Source organism: Elaeis guineensis, chromosome 1, assembly GCF_000442705.2.
Source record: "Elaeis guineensis isolate ETL-2024a chromosome 1, EG11, whole genome shotgun sequence".
Classification (NCBI taxonomy): domain Eukaryota; kingdom Viridiplantae; phylum Streptophyta; class Magnoliopsida; order Arecales; family Arecaceae; genus Elaeis; species Elaeis guineensis.
Genome location: NC_025993.2, coordinates 23,869,064 through 23,890,490, shown reverse-complemented (window position 1 = coordinate 23,890,490; position 21,427 = coordinate 23,869,064). Strand labels below are relative to the sequence as shown.

Sequence of the window (21,427 nt, the reverse complement as noted above, 5' to 3'; positions counted from 1 at the left end):
TTGAGTTGCTAATATAAATATCGATCTTTTTATTACTAATATCCCATCATTCACACTGAAATAAGAATACAGAATTACTGGACCCATACTTCAATTCTATGATATCTATCAGTACACCATAATAATCAATCTCTTTTTCTCCTTCATATCCTGTTGTAGCAATCCCACTATTCTAGGTCCGTCGTTGCATCTTAAGCTTCCTTGTGTGAAATTTTATTCCTCCAATGATACAGGATGCATAGTGATTAACCCTTCGATCGGGACCATATGCTAAATTGTACAGCTCATCGATCACACTCACTTCTTTATTGAAATACTTATGTTTCATTTACATCATAACATAAAAAATTATGTTGGTTCAAATAATATTATTTATAATTAAATAAATAATGTATCACTAATGCAACTTTCAAGATCATCAAACTATTTTGCAAATTTTTTTCTATGTCGATCATCGACATCCATATTATTCTCTCTACATAGTATACTCTTGTGCTTACTGCAACAAGTTATGATTTTTAATTTTACATCGATATAAAAAATTTACTTAAAATATTAAACAGTATACTAAGATGATACTTACTTAATGAAATCTTCAATTTCTTCATAATTATTTAGAGCATAAAAGTGTGCCTTGGAAAGCTCATTCACGTCCATAAATTTATATCTCCTTGCACCAATAGGTCGAACCGTTTGTTTAAATATAGATAACATCGGTTCATTGTCATCCCATTCACGGTCTGTATTATAATCTGTATGATTAAATCTTATTTCGATATCGTCAAGATATATCGAGCAGAATGTGACACACTTCGTAGTTATATATGCTTCCACTATAGATCCTTCAGGTCTTGCTTTATTGTGCACATACTTTTTTAAGATGCATAAAAATTTATAAATAAAAATAAATTTAAATTTTAAAAATATATTTACATCTTATAATTGATATGACAAAGTGCGTATAATTTTTTTACCTTTCAATAAGATACATCCATCGATAATATACCGGTCTGACCCAAAGAGCTTCTTTTGGAAGATGAACAGCCAGATACACCATAACATCAAAAAATGAGGGTGGAAAAATTTTTTCTAACTTATAAAGAATGAGTACGATATCCTTCTCTAATCTCTCAAGTAAGTTAATCTTTAATTTTTATCAACATAATTTTCGAAAGAATACTCCCAGCTCAATCAATGTAATTTGAACATCACCATCCAAATAGCCATGCATGACCACAGAAAGCAAATATTGCATCATCACATGAGAGTCATGACTTTTCAAACTAGAGATATTACCATCATTATTCCCAACACACTGTGATACGTTTGAAGCGTATGCATCAGAAAAGTTTATAATTTTGAACCATCCACAGAAATTCTTCTTTTCCTCACCAAATAGCGAATAATATGCAGGTGGTATAAAAAATCTCTCACCTCAATGAACTAAATACAACTCCGATCGGATTTTTATTTTCTATAAATCAAGATAAGCTTTTGTACCATCTTTTATTTTTTCTGAGATGTTCAATATAGTACCGATGATATTATTATAAATATTCTTTTCAATATGCATTACATCTAGATTATGATGAAGTAGTAGCTGCTTCCAATATGGTAGTTCAAAAAAGATGCTTCGTTTCGTCCAATTCAGCTCAGCTTCAGTATGCTTCTGCTTGCGAGTACCCGATATTTTTCCAAATTGGATGTTTTCAATGACTTCAAATTATTCTAAAATTTTTGCTCCACTTAACTCCTTAGGTGGCGGACGTCGGTTGGACTTACCATCAAAATATTGATTATAATGGGTCCTCCAAGAATGATTAGCAGGGAGAAACTATTGATGATCCGTGAAACATATTTTTTACTCGTGCTTTAAATGTAAGGAGGATGCATCCCTATTGCATATTGAACATGCAAGATATCTTTTGGTGCTCCATCCAGATAAGTTTTCATATACAGAAAAATCATTTATGGTCTATAGAATCAAAGCATGCAACTTAAAATTACTTTGTTGCTCCTTAGATTGATTTTGATGATTACAAAGCAGTTGAAGGGGTACTAATATTTCTCACTTGAAAAAGTCTTATTGCTCTTCAGGGGTAAAATTGTAATTTTACCAAAATTCTGATTTGATAGTATCAAATGATAGAACAAAAGATTTATGATCCAATGGTAAAAATTTTATTGATTTTGGACTTATATTTTGAAAGATATGCATGATTGAAAATCATGAGTCGACCCATGAGTCGACTCATGGCAATGAGATGACTGGCACGCTGAAATTCTTGGCCGGCACAGACTTGGCACACCCTGTGAGTCAACCCATGAGTCGACCCCCAAGTCATGAGTCGACTCATGAGTCGACCTCTGCGGGTCTTTTTGCCAGTTTTACAGAACCATGGATCCTGTTCACTTCTATGACGATTTTCCACAGAGGTTGACCCATGAGTCGACCCCCAGGCATGAGTCGACTCATGAGTCGACCCCTGTGATGGGATTTTTCCACAACGACTAGTTTTTAACCAATTTCAAATACTTTTAATGCTCATTTAATGCAGTCTAATGGCTCTTTTTCAGTCTAGAATGATTTTCTCTTTTTCTTAAAGCTATAAAAAGAACAAAAAGGTGGGAATCAAAGAGCATTAAAAGAGAGAGATTTTGAAAAAAGAATTTCAAGCCAACTTTTCAGCCCTAAGCAAGAGCTCATTCAAAACTTTCAAGAAGCCTTTAATCCAAGCTCACCAACTCCTCAAGTGCACATTCAAGTCTCCATCCACCTTGAGGAAATCCAAAAAGGATCTTCTTCTCTTGAGTAAAGTATATTTAAAGTTATATTCACTCATTGAAGGAGCTTTCTTTGTACTTATTTGTGCTGTAAATTGTTATACTCAGTTTGAGTGATTGGTTTTATTTTGGAGGGGTTCCAAAACAAGGGAAGATTGATCCGAACCTAGAATCAGAGTGTATTGGGTTGGCTTGTACCCGAAAAATAAGTGGACTAGCTTGGAATAGCTAGAGTCAGAGTTTTCGACGTTTGTATTTGGGTTGAATACAAGATTAGTGGATTAAAATTCCCAAGTAAGAGCTTGGAGAGTGGATGTAGGTGCAAGGTTGGCACCGAACCACTATAAATCCTCTTGTTTGGTGTGTGTCTAATTGCTCTTCTTTATCTCTTCATTATTCTCTTGCATTCTTACTCTTGCTATTAGCCTTGAATTAATTTTACTCACTCTATCTATTTAGCTTTGTCAAACATTTCTTATAAGTCATAAGTTAAGCTTAAAATTTTTAGAAACCCAATTCACCCTCCCTCTTGGGTTGCATAGCTGGGCAACATACTTCAACTTATAAAATCATATGTCTGTATCCTATTTTCTCATAGCTCCTTCAGATCATCGATTAAAGATCGTAGATATACATCAATTTCATTATCTAGTGCTTTCGAATCTGGAATCAATAGTGACATAAAAATAAATGGTTCTTTTATGCACTTCCAAGATGACACATTATATACAACTAGTATCACAGGCCATATGCTGCATGAGGTACTCATATTGCCAAAGAGATTAAATCCATCTGTCGCTAGATCAAGTCGGATATTACGTGGGTCACTCGCAAAGTGCGGATGCTTTGCATCGAAGTCTTTCAATACTAAAGAGTTGGCCGAGTGGCTAAGTATATTCTCCTCCAGAACTCACTGCTCATAATGCCATCTCATTTCTTCAGCTGTCTTTGTGGACATATACAACCTTTGAAGTCTTGAAATCAATGAAAAATATCTCAAAATCTTTTGAAGTATCTTCTTTGCTTTTTTATTATCAATTTTGTATCTAGGCTCACCGTATTTCGGATATTCAGTTGCTTATTCGTTATTCTTATAAAATAATATACAGTCATTTTTGTAGGCATGTATAAGAATATAGCTAAGTCTCACTTTTCGTATGTATATTTTTGCTTCAGAATATGATTTTAGAAGTCTCTCTCTATCGAGAAGAGCTGTTTTAATCAATGTCAAAATTTGATCAAATGACTTATGACTCCATCAGTTCACGATTTTAATATGAAGTAATTTTATCAAAAACTCTAACTTGAAAAACTTTATACAATTTGGATAGAGTGGCTCTCGTGCATCTCTTACAAGCTCTGCAAACTGTTCAGAAGTCCCTTCTACCTCAGATTGGATATTATGTTCATGATCAGAATTGCTTTCAGATGCAGTAGTACTCATGTGTATATTTGAACAAGTATCCTGATGTAAATCATCTAATAATTCTCCTATACCACTATATTCGACAGGTCCAGCAGCATCATTATCATCTTCAATATCGTTATCATCGTGCATCACTTCATTCGGATTATCCTCCCCATGTCATATCCAACAAGTATACTTCTTATCTATACCATAATGTAGCAAATGCTCCTCAACAAGTATTATGTAACAATATATCAAATTGACACATCTCTTGCATGGACACTTTATCCGACCAGCACTGTCAGTCTTATGTCATGCAAACTCAATAAAATGTCGAACTTCTTTTTGATATTCAGGCAAAAAAAATATCTCTAGCATTCATCCAATTTTTGTTGATATCCATCTAACAACAAACACAAAATCATTAACAACCAAAAAAAGGTTAAGTGGTATTCTGGATCTCGATCCAAATTTTAGACTGAATCACGATTCGAATTTCGATCAAAATCCTGATCCGAATCCAGACACGGATTACTTTATATAAAACAAGACATATTAAAAGCATAGATTGAACAATAGCATAGAAAATATTCTTCCATCAATTTAATGAAGTAAAAATGCATGATCCTATCCATTTCAAATTATTACTAATGGATGTGGTCGTATCCCTTTTCGAAGAGTAATAATATTATTATTATTAGTAGTAGTAGATATTTTATCTCATTTTTATGGAAATTTCAGCAGTATTTCTCCATAGTGTTCCAAGTATACGATGTGAATATGGTGCCTACGCACCCTATCCATTATATACCCAAAGAATAATAGATAGATAACTACTGAATACCATATAATAAAATAAAATATCAACTATTAACAATAATAAGATTATTATTTTTTTAAAAAGCTCGAATATGGGACATCCAAGAGTCGATCTCGATGAAGATCGACTCTTGAACGAGAATCTACAGCTCAATGCAATTTAACTGCCATCTCTGAATATGCATTCGAAGATGGATTTCTAATTTATCAGAAAAGAATAACTCTGCATTGAAATTTTTTTTTCAAAAATTTCAATAGAATTTTTTATAAAATAAAAATACTTTTTATATTTAATTATAATAAATATAAATATAAAAAATAGTATATAAAATAATTAAATTATAGTAAATAACAATAATGTGCATTGTGTTATTGAAAAAAAATAATTAATCAAATAATTAAAAAATTTAAACAGTAACACTAAAAAATTTATGCAATAAATATAGTTAATCAAATAATTAATCAAATAATTTTTTCGACTACATCTCTGCCGACCGACACCCTCCCTGATCGCCCCCTCTCCGGCCTCGTCTCCACCAGCCGACACCCTCCCTAACCCCCTCCCCCGACCGCCAGCGGCCCTATCCCCAGCCCCCAACAGCCTTATCCCCGGCCCCATCTCCTTCGACCGTCGGCAAACCCCCTCCCTGGCCCCATCTTCGTTGGCCACTGGCCGCCCCCTCCCCGATCCCATATCTGCCGGCCGACACCCTCCCCAGCCCCATCTCCCCCCCGACTCCATCTCCCTCGATTGCCAGCAGCCCTATACCCGACCCCATCTCCTTCGACTGCTGACAGGCCCCCTCCCCGACCCCATCTCCCCTGGTCGCAGGCCTCCCCCTTCCCGACCCCATCTCCATCGGTCTACACCATCCCCGGCCCCATCTCCCCACCCGGCCCTGTCTCCCCCGACCGCTAGTGGCCCTATCCCCAGCCCCATCTCCTTTGGCTGCCGATAGGCCCCTCCCTGGCCCCGTCACCCCTGACCGCTGGCCGCCCCCTCCCCGACCCCGTCTCCTTTTTTTTCTTTCTTTCTTTTTTTTCCTTTCTTTTCTTTTCTTTTTTTCTTTTTCCCCCTTCTTTCTCTCTTCCCTTCCTCCCTCCCCACCGTCGACACCCTCCCAGGCCCTAGACCCCATCCCCGTCGGGCCGGTCTCACATGTCATTGGCCCGGCACGACCCAGCCCCATCCCCGTCGGCCCCTCAGTGGCCCGAGAAAACACCAAAAAAAAAAAACTTACCACCCTGTCGGTCCCAGTCGCCGCTAGCTCGGCCCCATCCCCACTGGCCCAGCCCAGCCCCATCCCCGTCGGCCCCCCGGTGGCCCAAGAAAACACCACCAAAAAAAAAAAAAAACTTATCGTCGACCTGGTCACAGTCGCAACCGGCCCGGCCCAGCTCGACCCCATCCCCGCCGGCCCCTCGATGGTCAAAGAAAACACCAAAAAATAAACAAAAAATAAACATACTGACGGGCCGATCACAGTCGCCGTCGGCCCGGCCCCATCCTCGCTGGCACCCCAGTGGCCCGAGAAAACACCAAAAAATAAAAATAAAAAAAATTACTACCGGGCCGGTCATAGTCACCGTCGGCCCGGCCCGGCCAAGCCCCATCCCCATCGGCCCCCCGATGGCCCGAGAAAACACCAAAAGAAAAACAAAAAAAAAATTACCATCGGGCCGGTCACAATCCCCGCTGGCCCGGCCCCATCCCCGCCAGACCCTCGGTGACCCGAGAAAACACAAAAAAAAAAACCTTACTGACGGCAGACGGCGACGACGGTGATGGATGGTGATGGTGGACAGACGCGGTCGTAGACGGCGGCAGACGCGGTCGCGGACGGTGGCGGATGCGGTGGCGGGATGCGTCGGCGGGGAGAGGGGGGAGAGCAGAGAGGGGAAGGGGGGTGGGGGGACCGGTTTCACATGAAATGGCGGGGGGGGGCAAGGGGAAGAAAATGGGTTTCGGGATGGGATTTGATGGGACGCGAACTATTAGCGACGAAAATTTTCATCGCTAATAATTAATTTTCATCGCTAATAATTGTATGAAAAATATTATTTACGATAAAATAAAAAATTTCATCTCTAATAAGTTTATTAATGATGGAAAAAATTTTCGTTGCTAATAGTTTCCGCCAAAAAATAAATATTTCCCTCTAAAAAATTTTTCCCACAAAAAAAAAATTATTTGCAACAAAAAATTTTGCATTGTTAATTAGATTATTAGCGACGAAAAAATATTTTTTTTATGAATAATTTAAAAAAAAAATTGCCCCAATTTTTCAAAAAATTTACGATGAAAATAAAATATTTCATCATTAATTATCTTATTAGCAAAAAAAATTAATTTTCATCGCTAATTTTTTTCATGAAAAAATTGAAATAGATATTATTTTACTATATATATATATACATATTCTAAAATTTTTCTTCAGCAACTTGATGGCCTTTGAGGCTTCAATATTATTTTTCGAGGATAGGTTAAGGATAGCTCCTTCAGATCATTGATTAAAGATCGTAGATATTCATCAATTTCATTACTTAGTGTTTTAGGACCTGAAATCAATAGTGACATAAAAATAAATGGTTCTTTCATGCACTTTCAAGATGACATATTATATACAACTAGCATCACAGGCCATATGCTGTATGAGGTACTCATATTGCCAAAGGGATTAAATCCATCTATCGCTAGATCAAGCCGGATATTACGTAGGTCACTCACAAAGTGCGGATGCTTTGCATCGAAGTCTTTCTACACTAAAGAGTTGGTCGGGTGGCTAAGTATGTTCTCTTCCAAAACTCGCTGCTCATAATGCCATCTCATTTCTTCAACTGTCTTTGTGGACATATACAACTTTTGAAGTCTTGGTATCAATGAATAATATCTCAAAATCTTTTGAGGTATCTTCTTTGCTTTTCTATTATCGGTTTTGTATCTAGGCTCACCGCATTTTGGACATTCAGTTGTTTATTCATTATTCTTATAAAATAATATATAGTCATTTTTGCAGGCATGTATAGGAATATAGCCAAGTCCCACTTTCCACATGTATATTTTTGCTTCAGAATATAATTTCGGAAGTCTCTTTCCATCGGAAAGAACTGCTTTAATCAATATCAAAATTTGATCAAATGACTTATAACTCCATCAGTTCACGATTTTAATATGAAGTAATTTTATCAAAAACTCTAACTTGAAAAACTTTATACAATTTAGATAGAGTGGCTCTCGTGCATCTCTTACAAGCTCTGCAAACTATTCAGAAGTCCTTTCTACCTCAGATCGGATATTATGTTCATGATCAGAATTGCTTTCAGATGCAGTAGTACTCATGTGTATATTTGAATAAGCACCCTGATATAAATTATCTAATAATTCTCCTATACTACTATATTCGATAGGTCCAGCAGCATCACTATCATCTTCAATATTGTTATCATTGTGCACCACTTTATTCAAATTATCCTCCCCATGCCATATCCAATAAGTATACTTCTTATCTATATCATAATGTAGCAAATGCTCCTCAACAAGTATTATGTGATGATATATCAAATTGACACATCTCTTGTGTGGACACTTTATCCGACCAACACTATCAGCCTTATGCCGTGCATACTCAATAAAATCTCGAACTTCTTTTCGATATTCAGGCAAAAAAATATCTCTAGTATTCATTCAATTTTTGTTGATATCCATCTAACAATAAATACAAAATCATTAACAATCAAAAAAAGGTTAAGTGGTATTCTTGATTTCGATCCAAATTTTAGACTGAATCATGATTCGAATTTCGGCCAAAATCCCAATCCGGATCCAGACACAGATCACTTTATACAAAACAACACATATTAAAAATATAGACTGAACAGTAGCACAGAAAATATTCTTTCATCAATTTAATGAAGTAAAAATATATGATTCTATCCATTTCAAATTATTACTAACAGATGTGGTCCTATCCCTTTCAGAAGAGTAATAATTTTATTATTATTATTAGTGAATATTTTATCTCATTTTTATGAAAATTTTAGCAGCATCTCTCTATGATTCTCCAAGTATACGATGTGAATATGGCATCTACGCACCCTATCCACTATATACCCAAAGAATAATGGACAGATAACTACTGAATACTACATAATAAAATAAAATATCAACTATTAACAATAATAAGATTATTATTTTTCTAAAAAGCTTGAATACGAAACATCCAAGAGTCGATCTCGATGAAAATCGACTCTTGAATGAAAATCTACGGCTCAATGCAATTTAACTACTATCTCTAAATATGCATTCAAAGATGGATTTCGAATTTATCAAAAAAAATAACTCTACATTAAAATTTTTTCATCAAAAATTTTAATAGATTTTTTTAAAATAAAAATACTTTTTTATATTTAATTATAATAAATAAAAATATAAAAAATAGTACATAAAATAATTAAATTATAATAAGTAACAATAATGTGCATTATGTTAGTGAAAAAAATAATTAATCAAACAATTAAAAAATTTAAATAGTAACACTAAAAAATTTATGTAATAAATATAATTAATCAAATAATTAATCAAATAATTTTTTCGACTGCGTCTCCATCAGCCGACACCCTCCCTAGCCCCATCTCCCCCGATCGCCCCCTCCTCGGCCTCGTCTCCACCGACCAACACCCTCCCTGACCCCATCTCCCCCGGCCGCCAGCGGCCCTATCCCTAGCACCCAGCGGCCCTATCCCCGACCCCGTCTCCTTCGATCGTCAACAAGCCCTCTCCCCAGCCCCATCTCCGTCGGCCACCGGCCACCGGCCACCGGCCGCCCCCTCCCCGGTCCCATCTCCACCGGCCGATACCCTCCCCGACCCTGTCTCCCCCCCGACCTCGTCTCTCCCGATCGCTAGCAGCCCTATACCCGACCTCGTCTCCTTCGACTATCGATAGGCCCCCTCCCCGACCCCATCTCCCTCGGTCGCCGGCTGCCCCCTCCCCGGCCCCATCTCCACCGGTCGACACCCTCCCCGGCCCCGTCTCACCCCCCCCAACCCTGTCTCCCTCGACCGCTAGCAGCCCTATCCCCGGCCCCATCTCCTTCGGCTACCGATAGGCCCCCTCCCTAGCCCCGTCACCCCCGACCGCCGGCCACCCCCTCCCCGACCCCGTCTCCTTTTTTTCTTTCTTTCTTTCTTTTCCTTTCTTTTCTTTTCTTTTCTTCTTTTTGACCCTTCTTTCTCTCTTCCCTTCCTCCCTCCCCGCCGCCGACACCCTCCCAGGCCCCAGACCCCATCCCCGTTGGGCCGGTCTCACATACCGCCGGCCCGGCACGACCCAGCCCCATCCCCGTCGGTCCCTCGGTAGCCCAAGAAAACACCAAAAAAAAAATTACCGCCCTGTTGGTCCCAGTCGCTGCCGTCTCGGCCCCATCCCCGCAAGCCCAGCTCGGCCCCACGGTGGCCCGAGAAAACACCACCAAAAAAAAAAACTTACCGCCAGCCTGGTCACAGTCTCCGCCGGCTTGGCCCAGCCCGACCCCATCCCCGCCGGCCCCCCGGTGGCCTGAGAAAACACCAAAAAAAAAACTTACTGTCAGGCCGGTCACAGTCGCCGTTGGCCTGGCCCCATCCCCTCTGGCCCCCCAGTGGCCCTAGAAAACACCAAAAAAAAAAAAGTACCGTCGGGCCGGTCATAGTCGCCGCCAGCCCAGCCCGGCCAAGCCCTATCCCCGCAGGCCCCCCGGTGGCCCGAGAAAACACCAAAAAAAAACAAAAAAAAATTACCATCGGGCCGGTCACAATTGCCGTCGGCCCGGCCCGGCCAGGCCCCATCCTCGTCGGCCCGGCCCCATCCCTGCCAGACCCCCGGTGGCCCGAGAAAACACCAAAAAAAAAAAAAACTTACCGACGGCGGACGGCAACGACGGCAATGGACGGCGACGGTGGATGGATGCAGTCGCAGACGGCGGCGGACGCGGTGGCGGGATGCATCGGCGGGGAGAGGGGGGGTGGGGGGATCGATTTCGCACGAAACGACGGGGGGGCGAGGGGAAGAAAATGGATTTCGGAATGGGACTTGATGGGACGCGAACTATTAGCGATGAAAATTTTCGTCACTAATAATTAATTTTCATCGCTAATAATTGTATAAAAAATATTATTTACGGTGAAATAAAAAATTTCATCGCTAATAAGCTTATTAACGACGGAAAAAATTTTCGTCGCTAATAGTTTCCACAAAAAAAAAATATTTCCCTCTAAAATATTTTTCCCACAAAAAAGAAATTTATTTGCGACAAAAAATTTTGCGTTGTTAATTAGATTATTTGCGACCAAAAAATATTTTCGTTGCGAATAATTTTTAAAAAAAGAAATTATCTTAATTTTTCAAAAAATTTGGATGAAAATAAAATATTTCATCATTAATTATCTTATTAGCAATAAAAATTAATTTTTGTCGTTAATTTTTTTCATGAAAAAAATTGAAATAGATATTATTTTACTATATATATATATATATATATATATATATATATATATATATATATATATATATATATATATATATATTCTAAAATTTTTCTTCAGCAACTTGATGGTCTTTAAGGCTTCAATATTATTTTTTGAAGATAGGTTAAGGATAGGGATCTTAGTCTAAAGATAAATAGGATTCTTATGAGGGACGATTTGGGTGTTTCAAGCTTTGCTTCTCATGACTCCTAATTTTTTATATTTCAAACACCACCAGCACGTCCCTCGTCAATGGTGCACCCTTCGGGCATAAGCAACAGCAGGGTGGTGGTATGTATTATTTTCATGTAACAGCTTTAAGAAATATGAGCCATGTGATGCAACTTAACCCAAACGTATGGGTATCTTCCCATGGCTTGCGTTTAGGCCACGTTTTTCATCAAATGCCAGCGGAAATTTCTTGTGCACATTATAAAAGTTTCACGTATTGTGGAGACCAAAAGGAAGGTGCCGGTCATTCACAAAGAAGTAATTGGTTACTACATATTGATGCAGATGAGTGCACCATTAGTGGATCAAAATCACTCCATGAATGGGAATGGTGCCTCCGGGTTGGTGCTATTTTGTAACTTATAGGTTGTTTACTCTGTGGAAGTCAGCTTAGGACAATATGAAAGTATCGCACAAAGAGATTAGATATACAAACAAAGGGAACAGAGAGAAACAAAAATATAAAGATTCACGTAACTCGATCTGCAACGAGAGAAGATAGACCCAATATAGAAGCTCCCAAATTTCATTAGTGCTCGAATACCCAAAAGATATAAGTGCGGTCTCTAGGCAAATCATATCCGTGTATAGACACATTAAAAATCCAAGGCCAGGTCTTCCCCAAATTAAGGATAGCAATCAGGTTGGGTCAGTTTCGATCAGATGTATGATAGATAAAAAATCTGACGTATTGAATCCAACTTATTTATTAAATAAAAAAAAATTTAAATTCAAAGTTGACCATTGTATTAAATAGATAATCTAGATTCATCTACAATTGATTGAAATAAGTTATTAAATAGGTTAATTGGTCAAGCACTGCCATCCTTACCCCAATTTGGCCAATTAAGGCACAACATCAAATGTAGCGTACGTGGAGCCTCTTCTCCGGCCTCGACCAATGGGAACTTTCGATAATTCCTGCTGCGAGTCTCATCCCCCGGGTGAGGGTCCAAGTGCTGAGACTCTACCAACAGCCTATTCTATAAATACAAAACACATAACACAAAGAAAGATTTTTATTTTAAAAAAAAATATTGATTAAACATCCCTTTTATTTATGCTGCTTCTAGTCATGAGTATAATTCCAACCCATACTTCGATTCATTCTCTTGCTTGGCTGTCATTAAAGAAACAAGAAAAATATATATTATTTACGACATAATATTTTTGTCACAACTAATTTATTATTTTTAAATTTTTAAAAAAATTTTAAATATTAGCGACGCAAAATTTTCGTCGTAAAAATAGAGTATTAACGTCGGAATTCCTATTTTTCGTAGCAAATACATTACTTATTTACGACGAAAAATTTTTCATCTCAAACAGTCGAGTTTTTAAAATTTTAAAATTTTTTATTTTTTCATATATTAGCGACGAAAAGTATTCGTCGTAAATCATCAAGGATTTTGTGATGGAAAACAGAAATTCCATCGCAAATACAGGATTATTTACAACATAAATTTTTTATCGTAAATAATCTGTAATTTTTTAATTTTTATTTTTTTAATTTTTTTTAATTATTCATGATGAAAATTTTTCATCATAAAAATTTGAGTATTAGCGACGTAATACTATTTTTCATCATAAATACGTTAATTATTTATGATAAAAAAATTTTCATCGCTAATAGTCGAGTTTTTGAATTTTTAAATTTTCTTTTAATATATTAGTGATGAAAAGTATTCATCGTAAATCATCAAAGATTTTACGATGAAAAATAGAAATTCCATCACAAATATGTGATTATTTATGATGTAAATTTTTTATCATAAATAATCTATAATTTTTAAATTTTTAATTTTTTTAATTATTCACGATGAAAATTTTTTGCTTTAAATATTGAGTATTAGCGACGTAATACTATGTTTCATTGCAAATATGTTAATTATTTATGATAAAAAAAATTTCATCACTAATAGTCGAGTTTTTAAATTTTTAAAATTTTTTATTTTTTAAAATATTAGCGATGAAAAATATTCATCATAAATCATCAAGGATTTTATGATGGAAAACATAAATTATGTCGCAAATATGGGATTATTTACGATGTAAATTTTTCATCGCAAAAATTTGTAATTTTTAAATTTTTAGTTTTTTTAATTTTTTTAGTTATTTACGATGAAAACTTTTCATCGTAAAAATTTGAGTATTAGTGACGTAATACTATTTTTCGTCGTAAATATGTTAATTATTTACGATGAAAAATTTTTTGTTGTTAATAGTCGAGTTTTTGAATTTTTAATTTTTTTATTTTTTCACATATTAGAGATGAAAAATATTCACTGTAAATCATTAGTATTTTATGATAAAAAATATAAATTCCATCACAAATATTGAGTTATCTACGATGTAATTTTTTTCATCACCAATAATCTTTAATTTTTAAATTTTTAATTTTTTTAGTTTTTTTAAATATTATTGATGAAATTTTCATCATCAATAATTTTTATTTGCGACATAATATTCGATTTCGTCACAAATACAATAATTATTTACGATGAAAACTTACGTCGTAAATAATCTGTAATATTTAAAATTTTAAAATTTTTTATTTTTCTTCAAATATTAGTGATGAAAATTTTTAATCATAAATAACAAATATTTGTGATGGAAATGTTGTTTTCGTCGCAAAAACTTGTATTATTTACGATAAAAAGATTTTTATCGTGAATATTTAAAAATTTAAAATTAAAATAATATTTTATTATTTACGATGAAAATAATCATCGTAAATAATTTATATTTATGATGAAATTTTTTTTTCATCTTTAATATTTTTTATTTATGATAAAAAAATAATATCATTGTAAATATTTTTTTATTAGCGATGAAAAATGTGATACATCGTAAATAGTATTATTGGTGATGAAAAAATTTCCGTCGCAAAAAAATTCATCGCAAAAATTCTCTTTTCTTGCAGTGGACATTTATAAGTTGGTTTCATCCCATCAAGCACTTAAGCTTTTTGCTTGTTTCATTTTTCTTGTAATTTTAAGCATTAATTCTATCAAATGCTCTAGTAAGTTCACATCATGTGTAGCCATATATTTAGTCAATCATATAGAATCAGCGAATGAAGCATATAAAATTTAAATGGATATTGTTCTATTATAACTTTTAAATGTTACTGCCCTTGAATGCTAGTAACTTTAACCTTTTTTTAATTTTATTTTTGTATTTCATTTATAGTATTTATTTAGCATGCATGGTTGACCTGAGGTACCAAGTTGACTCATCGAAGTCAAAACAAGTACGGGTAGATAAGTACCGGGTCGCAAGTTTTCTAATTGCGTTCATATAACGGAGTAAAAAGTTTTTTTTAATTTTTTAATTTTCTTCCTTTGTTTTTTGCGGTTCTCATTAGACTACGGAACCTACGTGCATTGGATCTCTCGTATAACCAACTCAAAGGAAGTCTTCCTTTATCTCTAAAGAAACTAGTGTCTCTTAAATCTTTAGATCTTTCTTACAACCTATTTGATGGGCATTTCTCATTTTCCTCCTTTGCTAATCTTTCAAGGCTTGAATATGTGGACTTGTCAGACAATGAGGAATTATTTATACATCTCGACGGTGGAAAGTTTGTTCCGCCCTTTCCGCTGAGGTCCCTCATCTTGTCACAATGTATCCGAACCGCCTTCCAACACCAGCTTTTCTTGCTTCTCAATACAAGTTAGAAGCTCTCGATCTTTCTCACAATAACTTGATAGGAAATTTTCCCAATTGTTGTTTGAAAATCTGACTGCACTAACATTTCCCAACTTGAGAAATAGCTCAATAAAGGTGCATTTCAATTCCCGAATCATCTAAATTTAACGATGTTCTTTGTTGATCTCTCTATGAATTTCCTCAGTGGTTCCATTCCTACAGACATCGGCACAATATTTCCAAATATGATGGCATTGAATTTATCCTTAAATCATCTAACCGGAAATATCCCTTCATCATTGGGTAATATGAGTAATTTGCAATATATACTTGGATTTGTCAATAATCATTTATCTGGTGAAGTACCAAAACGCCTGATAATTGATTGCTTTAGACTGCAGGTCTTGAAGCTTTCCAACAACAAATTGCACGGCAATCTGCTTTGGTACAAATCATGGTCATCCTTCTCTTTCGGTTATTTTTCTGGATGGAAACAATTTTACTGGAACATTGTAGAGCTTTCTATCAGAACGACAGCAATTATGAATATTGGATGTCCGTAATAACCAATTATCGGGCATAATTCCAGAGAGTATAGGAGTTTTTTCCTCTCTGATAAGACTTAACCTCATAGGAAATCAATTTTATGGTCAAATACCACAACATATATGTAATTTAACACTCGCCATGTTAGACTTATCAGGTAATATCCTCTCCGGTTCATTACCTAATTGCTTCCAATCATCCGGACCTCAGCTTCTCAACCTTGCTGAGAATGTCATAACAGGCACAATTCCAACTAGTTATTTCAATACTTCATACTTTGCAACATTGGATGTCAGCAATAACCAGCTTTCAAGTAAACTGCCAAAACTGATAGGAGATCATGTGTCTTTGGAAATTCTTGTTCTCAGTGGAAATTCATTTGAAGGTCCAACACCAATTGAGTTATGTAAGCTACAGTCTTTACATATTCTGGACCTTTCGCAAAGCAATCTTTCAGGATCAATACCCTCTTGCCTTGGCAAAATGCACTTCAGGAAAGCTGATTCATCACATTTAGATCCCCTTTACTATATTTATTGGATGGATCCTCATCACCATGTGAGAGTGGAGGTTGACTTATATGCGATAACATTGGTAGACCTCATCACCAAGGGCAACTTATATACTTACGCAACAGATCATTTGCTTCTGATGTCTGCAATTGATTTTTCAGCAAATAAGGTGATAGGAAACATCCCGTTAGAAATTGGAAATCTGCATGAGTTTGTACAATTGAATCTATCACGCAATCAGCTAACAGGTCCAATTCCTTAAACTATCTCAAAACTCAATCAGATTGAGAGCTTGGACATATCACACAATCAGCTGAGTGGTGTGATACCCGGGCAATTGACTCAGCTAACGTCCTTGGAGTCCTTCTCTGTTGCTTACAATAACTTATCTGGATGCACACCAGAATTCAAAAACCAATTCGCTACATTTAATGTGAGTAGCTACGAGGGTAATATTGGATTACATGGGCCACCACTGGAGAAGACTTGCACCTCTGACTCTAGTCCAACAATTGAAGTCAAAGAACACCAAGATGATAGCAGTGTGGATGATGCCATCTTCTTTGCAATAGTTGCCGCTACATTCGTGGCTGGCTTATGGGGTTGTATTGCTTTCTTGTCATTTCATCACATTGGACAACACATTCGCATTATATTGGATGGTTATGTGGACTCCTTGACTTGAAAAGATCTTAATGGCAGCACATAAGTGGACTTGCATGCAACAGAATCGCAAGATAAATAGTACCTTGTGCATTTCAGAGAAGCCTTTTTCAGCACTCTGTAATAAAGCAAAACAAGCTTTTGTTCAATGCAGTATTTTGAAATCTTCGATGAAATCAAGCTGGATATAGTTTTTCATTTCTCCTTCCCTAATTGTTCAATGCAGCATTTTTTTTTTTTGTAATGATTATATCACTTATATGCTCTTCAGCAGTCAATTGTAGGTTGTGATGAAGTTGTTTATATCCAATTCTGTTCTATTGTCTCCGATAATTCCAGATCTATGACACTGTATGGCTGTGTAGCTTTTAGAAACTTTCTATCAGACTCTTGTGATCAATGATTATGAACCTCGAGTTTCTGTGATAAACCTATCACCCAAAATGCCTATGTCATCTCCATGGTGGGAGCAATTAAAATTGACCCTTGACCATGAGAGTACCACATTGTTGTGTCTTGTGTAAATTTTGTGCTCGCACAACTACAAGTTGGGAAGGAATTGAAAATAAACCTGAATTTAAAAAATTTCTTCAAAATGGGAATTACTATACTACCATTGACAAATTTTTGGGTTCGAGGTATAATTCATCACCGAAGGAAATTTAATTTTTACCTATAAAGGTGATGTATTGCATTTGATGATTTTCTTCAGTGTTTTTCTTTTTTCCTTCCTTTTTTCTGTCCAAAAAAATATTGAGCTATTAGCAAACCACTCATAATCAGCTTGCTTGATCAACTGACCAAACTATTATACATTTGGATCAGTTAAGAAACCTCAACATGCAATTGATTGAACATAAGCTATTGTTCTTTAAAACAGTATATTTGGATAGATCAGATTTTAGGGATTTATCTTTCGCTCGTCTTGTTAGGAACAGTACTTGATACTAATTACTATCTGTTATCTGCTGTTATCTCCTGTTTCATAGTCTAAAACCACCTCTATCCCTAATATATCTATGAGAAAAATAATTAAAAATATCTATTGAACTAAATTTTGGTTATTGGTACTAATTCTTGTTTGGTACATTTCATGTCTTTGTTGGGTCCAAAATATAGGTTTGCTAACGACCAACTTCAAGGACACATGACCAACTGATGCCAGGCAAGTCAAAAGGGATTGGAGCATTCCATGTGAATAAAGTCAAAAGGGACTAGAACATTAAAGAAGAGGGGATAAATAGGCCGACTGATGTAGGGCTAGAGCTATCAAAATGGGCCGGTCTGGCCCGTGGAGGGCCGGCCCTTCACAAACCGGGCTCATTAGGACCGGGCCAAAAAAGCCCTTTTGATAAATGGGCCATCGAATAGGCGGCCCAGCCCTAGCCCTTATAAGTGAAGGGCCTAAATGGGCCGGTCCTTATAGCTCACCAAAAAAATAAAAATAATTATAAAAATTATAAAAATTAAAAAATTATAATAAATTAAAAAACTCTCAAAAATAATACTTCATCAAATAAATAAATAAAATCAATCCCTATATCAAATTTTAAAACACCAAAAATAAACATGAAAAAACTCCAAAATTTTTGTAATAATATCATAATCTCCATTCTCCATAAGAAAAAACACCGCAGACTAATTAAATTTTACAAAATCAAACAAACCAAGAAGTAATAAATATTGTTCCAATAACATTGAGTCCAACTATTGAAATTCAGTCCCTGTTCTTAAGATTTTTGCCAACATTTCATTAATCAATAATCATCCTCATCTTCGTCAATTATAACATTAGAAACTTGACAATCTTGTTTTGGTAAATTTGCATCAACTTTTGTAGTTGAATCATCATCTTCATCTGCAATCCATAAGTAACAAATAATGAGGCATAGAAATGAGAAAAAGGATATTTCAGAAATAATTGGTTATTTACTGATTACTTTAAGTGGTTAAATTATTTTAAAATAATTTTTTTTAAAAAAACGGACTGGCCCGCGGGCTAGACGGGCCAGCCCTTCATGGGCCGGGCCATAAACGGGTTGGGCTAAAAAGTCCTTTTGTTAAACGGGCTGCTAAAACACTGACCCAACCCTACTATTTTAAGGGCCTAAACGGGCCGGCCCGCGGGCCAAGGCCCGTTTTGACGGCTCTATGCAGGGCAAGTCAACTTTAAGGGCAGGACGTCGGCCGGATGGCTGCCTAACTCTAGAGATTTTGAGCCTCTAATAATTGATTTAAGTGCTTTGTACAACATTATTAATATACTATATTAGTATATTGTCCTTTGCAAATAAATCTTTGCCATCTAATGACATCAAACAAGCCACCTCTTAGATCACAGCTGGTCCTCTGTCAGGGTCCTACACCTAAAAGAGTATGTTTTAAAGTCGGTCATGTGTCCTTGAAGTTAGTCGTCGGCAAATCTATATTTTGGACCCAACATAGACATGAAATATACCAAAACAAGAATTAGTACCAATAACCAAAATTTAGTTCAACAAATATTTTTAATTATTTTTATCATAGATATATTAGGGATACAGATAGGTTTTAGACAATGAAACAGGAGATAAAACAAGCCTGCTAAATGGAACAAACAATCAGATCATTCTCCATGGACGATAATGGCAAAGTCTAAGGGAATACAATCAGACGAAGTCATCACACTACCTGGCACCTAACCAGCATCAAAATTGGCAAGCCAATCTGCAACCTAATCATGAATTCCCTTCCTATGGGTATAATAATTCTCACTTGCAGCGCACCTTGCAACACCTGTCACCAGCCAGCCACCCAGTAATTAACAGTTAATGAGTCTCCTTCATCTAAGGTGGTCTTGGTCTGTCAAAATGATTTTCCATTGCAAATTGCTCATAGTTCTGCTGAGGGAACAGTAATTTCATAAAAGGTTATTGCTTATAGTCCCCCAGATTAGATCACCTATACTCTATGATCACTTATTAAGAAACCAGATCCTGCTTTGTCATTTTCCTCTTTTAAGATTGAGGTATTAATTGAGGACTGTTGGCAATGCAATTTCCCATGCATTTACGAAACAAGGTTGAGCCATGAGAGAGGATTTATTGCTTCGCCTCCTAGACCGGCTGCTCTTCTTCTTCTTCTTGTTTTTTTGATAGGAAAAGTATAAACAAAGAGAATGACGCTCAATCTATGGTCATGGTACCTCTCATGTTTTATTGCTTTACCTTGTAGACTAGTTCTTCCTTCTTTTTTTTTTTTTTTTTCTAGTAGAAAAGTGAAAAAGGGAAATGGCACTTTGTGGTCGTGGTCCAGCATTGGAGCGTCATGTTTTATTGCTTTATCTTTTAGACTAGTTCTTCCTCTCTTTTTTTTCCCTAGTAAACTAGGTAAAAAAAAGTGAATGGCACTTTGTGGTCAAGGTCCAGCACTCGAGCGTCATATATTTTATTGCTTTACCTTTTAGACTAGTTCTTCCTTCTTTTTTTTTTTTTCTAGTAGAAAAGCGAAAAAGGGAAATGGCACTTTGTGGTCGTGGTCCAGCACTGGAGCGTCATGTTTTATTGCTTTATCTTTTAGACTAGTTCTTCCTCTCTTTTTTTTCCCTAGTAAACTAGGTAAAAAAAAGTGAATGGCACTTTGTGGTCAAGGTCCAGCACTCGAGCATCATGTTTTATTGCTTTACCTTTTAGACTAGTTCTTCTCTTTTTTTTTTTTTCCCAGTAAACTAGGTTAAAAAAAAAAAAAGTGAATGGCACTTTGTGGTCAAGGTCCAGCACTGGAGCGTCATGTTTTATTGCTTTACCTTTTAGACTACTTCTTCCTTTTTATTTTTTATTTTCCTAGTAAACTAGGTAAAAAAAAAAAAGTGAATGGCACTTTGTGGAGCGTCATGTTTTATTGCTTTACCTTTTAGACCAGTTCTTTCTTTTTTTTTTTTTTTTTTCCTAGTAAACTGGGTAAAAAAAAAAAGTGAATGGCACTTTGTGGTCATGGTCCAGCATTGGAGCGAAATGGTTGATGTCACGTCTATCTCTAAAGATTTATTGCTTCACCTTCTAGACCAGCTCTTTCTTTTTTTTCAAAAAAAAAAAAAAGAATGATGCTCAATGTGGGTCATGGTCTAGCTCTATTTTTATTTTTTTAAAAAAGATGAAAAAGAATGGCACTTAATGTGTGGTCATGGTCTAGCAGCTAAATGATTAAATGTGAAATCCTACCTCTCATAATTTATTGTTTTATGTTTTACACTAGCTCTTTTTTTTTCTAAAAAAAAAAGAACAAAGAATGGCACTCAATGTGTAGTCATGGTCTAGCACCAGAGCTAAAC

General features: G+C 36.2%; 2 protein-coding genes across 2 annotated transcripts in view; both read left to right on the top strand.

Moving 5' to 3' along the window:
* LOC140855803 (uncharacterized) overlaps positions 1 to 16,214 on the top strand; it is a 174,112-nt gene extending 157,898 nt beyond the window's left edge. Inside the window, exon 8 of the mRNA XM_073252680.1 lies at positions 15,799 to 16,214. Coding sequence (XP_073108781.1) covers positions 15,799 to 15,980 — 182 coding nt within the window. The 3' untranslated portion in view covers positions 15,981 to 16,214. The remainder of the gene's footprint in view (positions 1 to 15,798) is intronic.
* On the top strand, positions 16,085 to 17,140 carry LOC140855802 (receptor-like protein 13). The gene is made up of 2 exons (XM_073252671.1): positions 16,085 to 16,624; positions 16,739 to 17,140. Exons 1-2 carry the CDS (start codon positions 16,085 to 16,087, stop codon positions 17,138 to 17,140), a joined length of 942 nt encoding a protein of 313 aa, XP_073108772.1.
* The last annotated feature ends 4,287 nt before the right edge of the window (positions 17,141 to 21,427 follow it).

Excerpts from the sequence above, each read along its gene's own strand:
- LOC140855802 (XM_073252671.1), top strand. The coding sequence starts at position 16,085 with ATGTTAGACTTATCAGGTAATATCCTCTCCGGTTCATTACCTAATTGC. Across the intron at positions 16,625-16,738 it reads TTGATTTTTCAGCAAATAAG|ATTGAGAGCTTGGACATATC; the intron begins GTGATAGGAAAC and ends AAACTCAATCAG.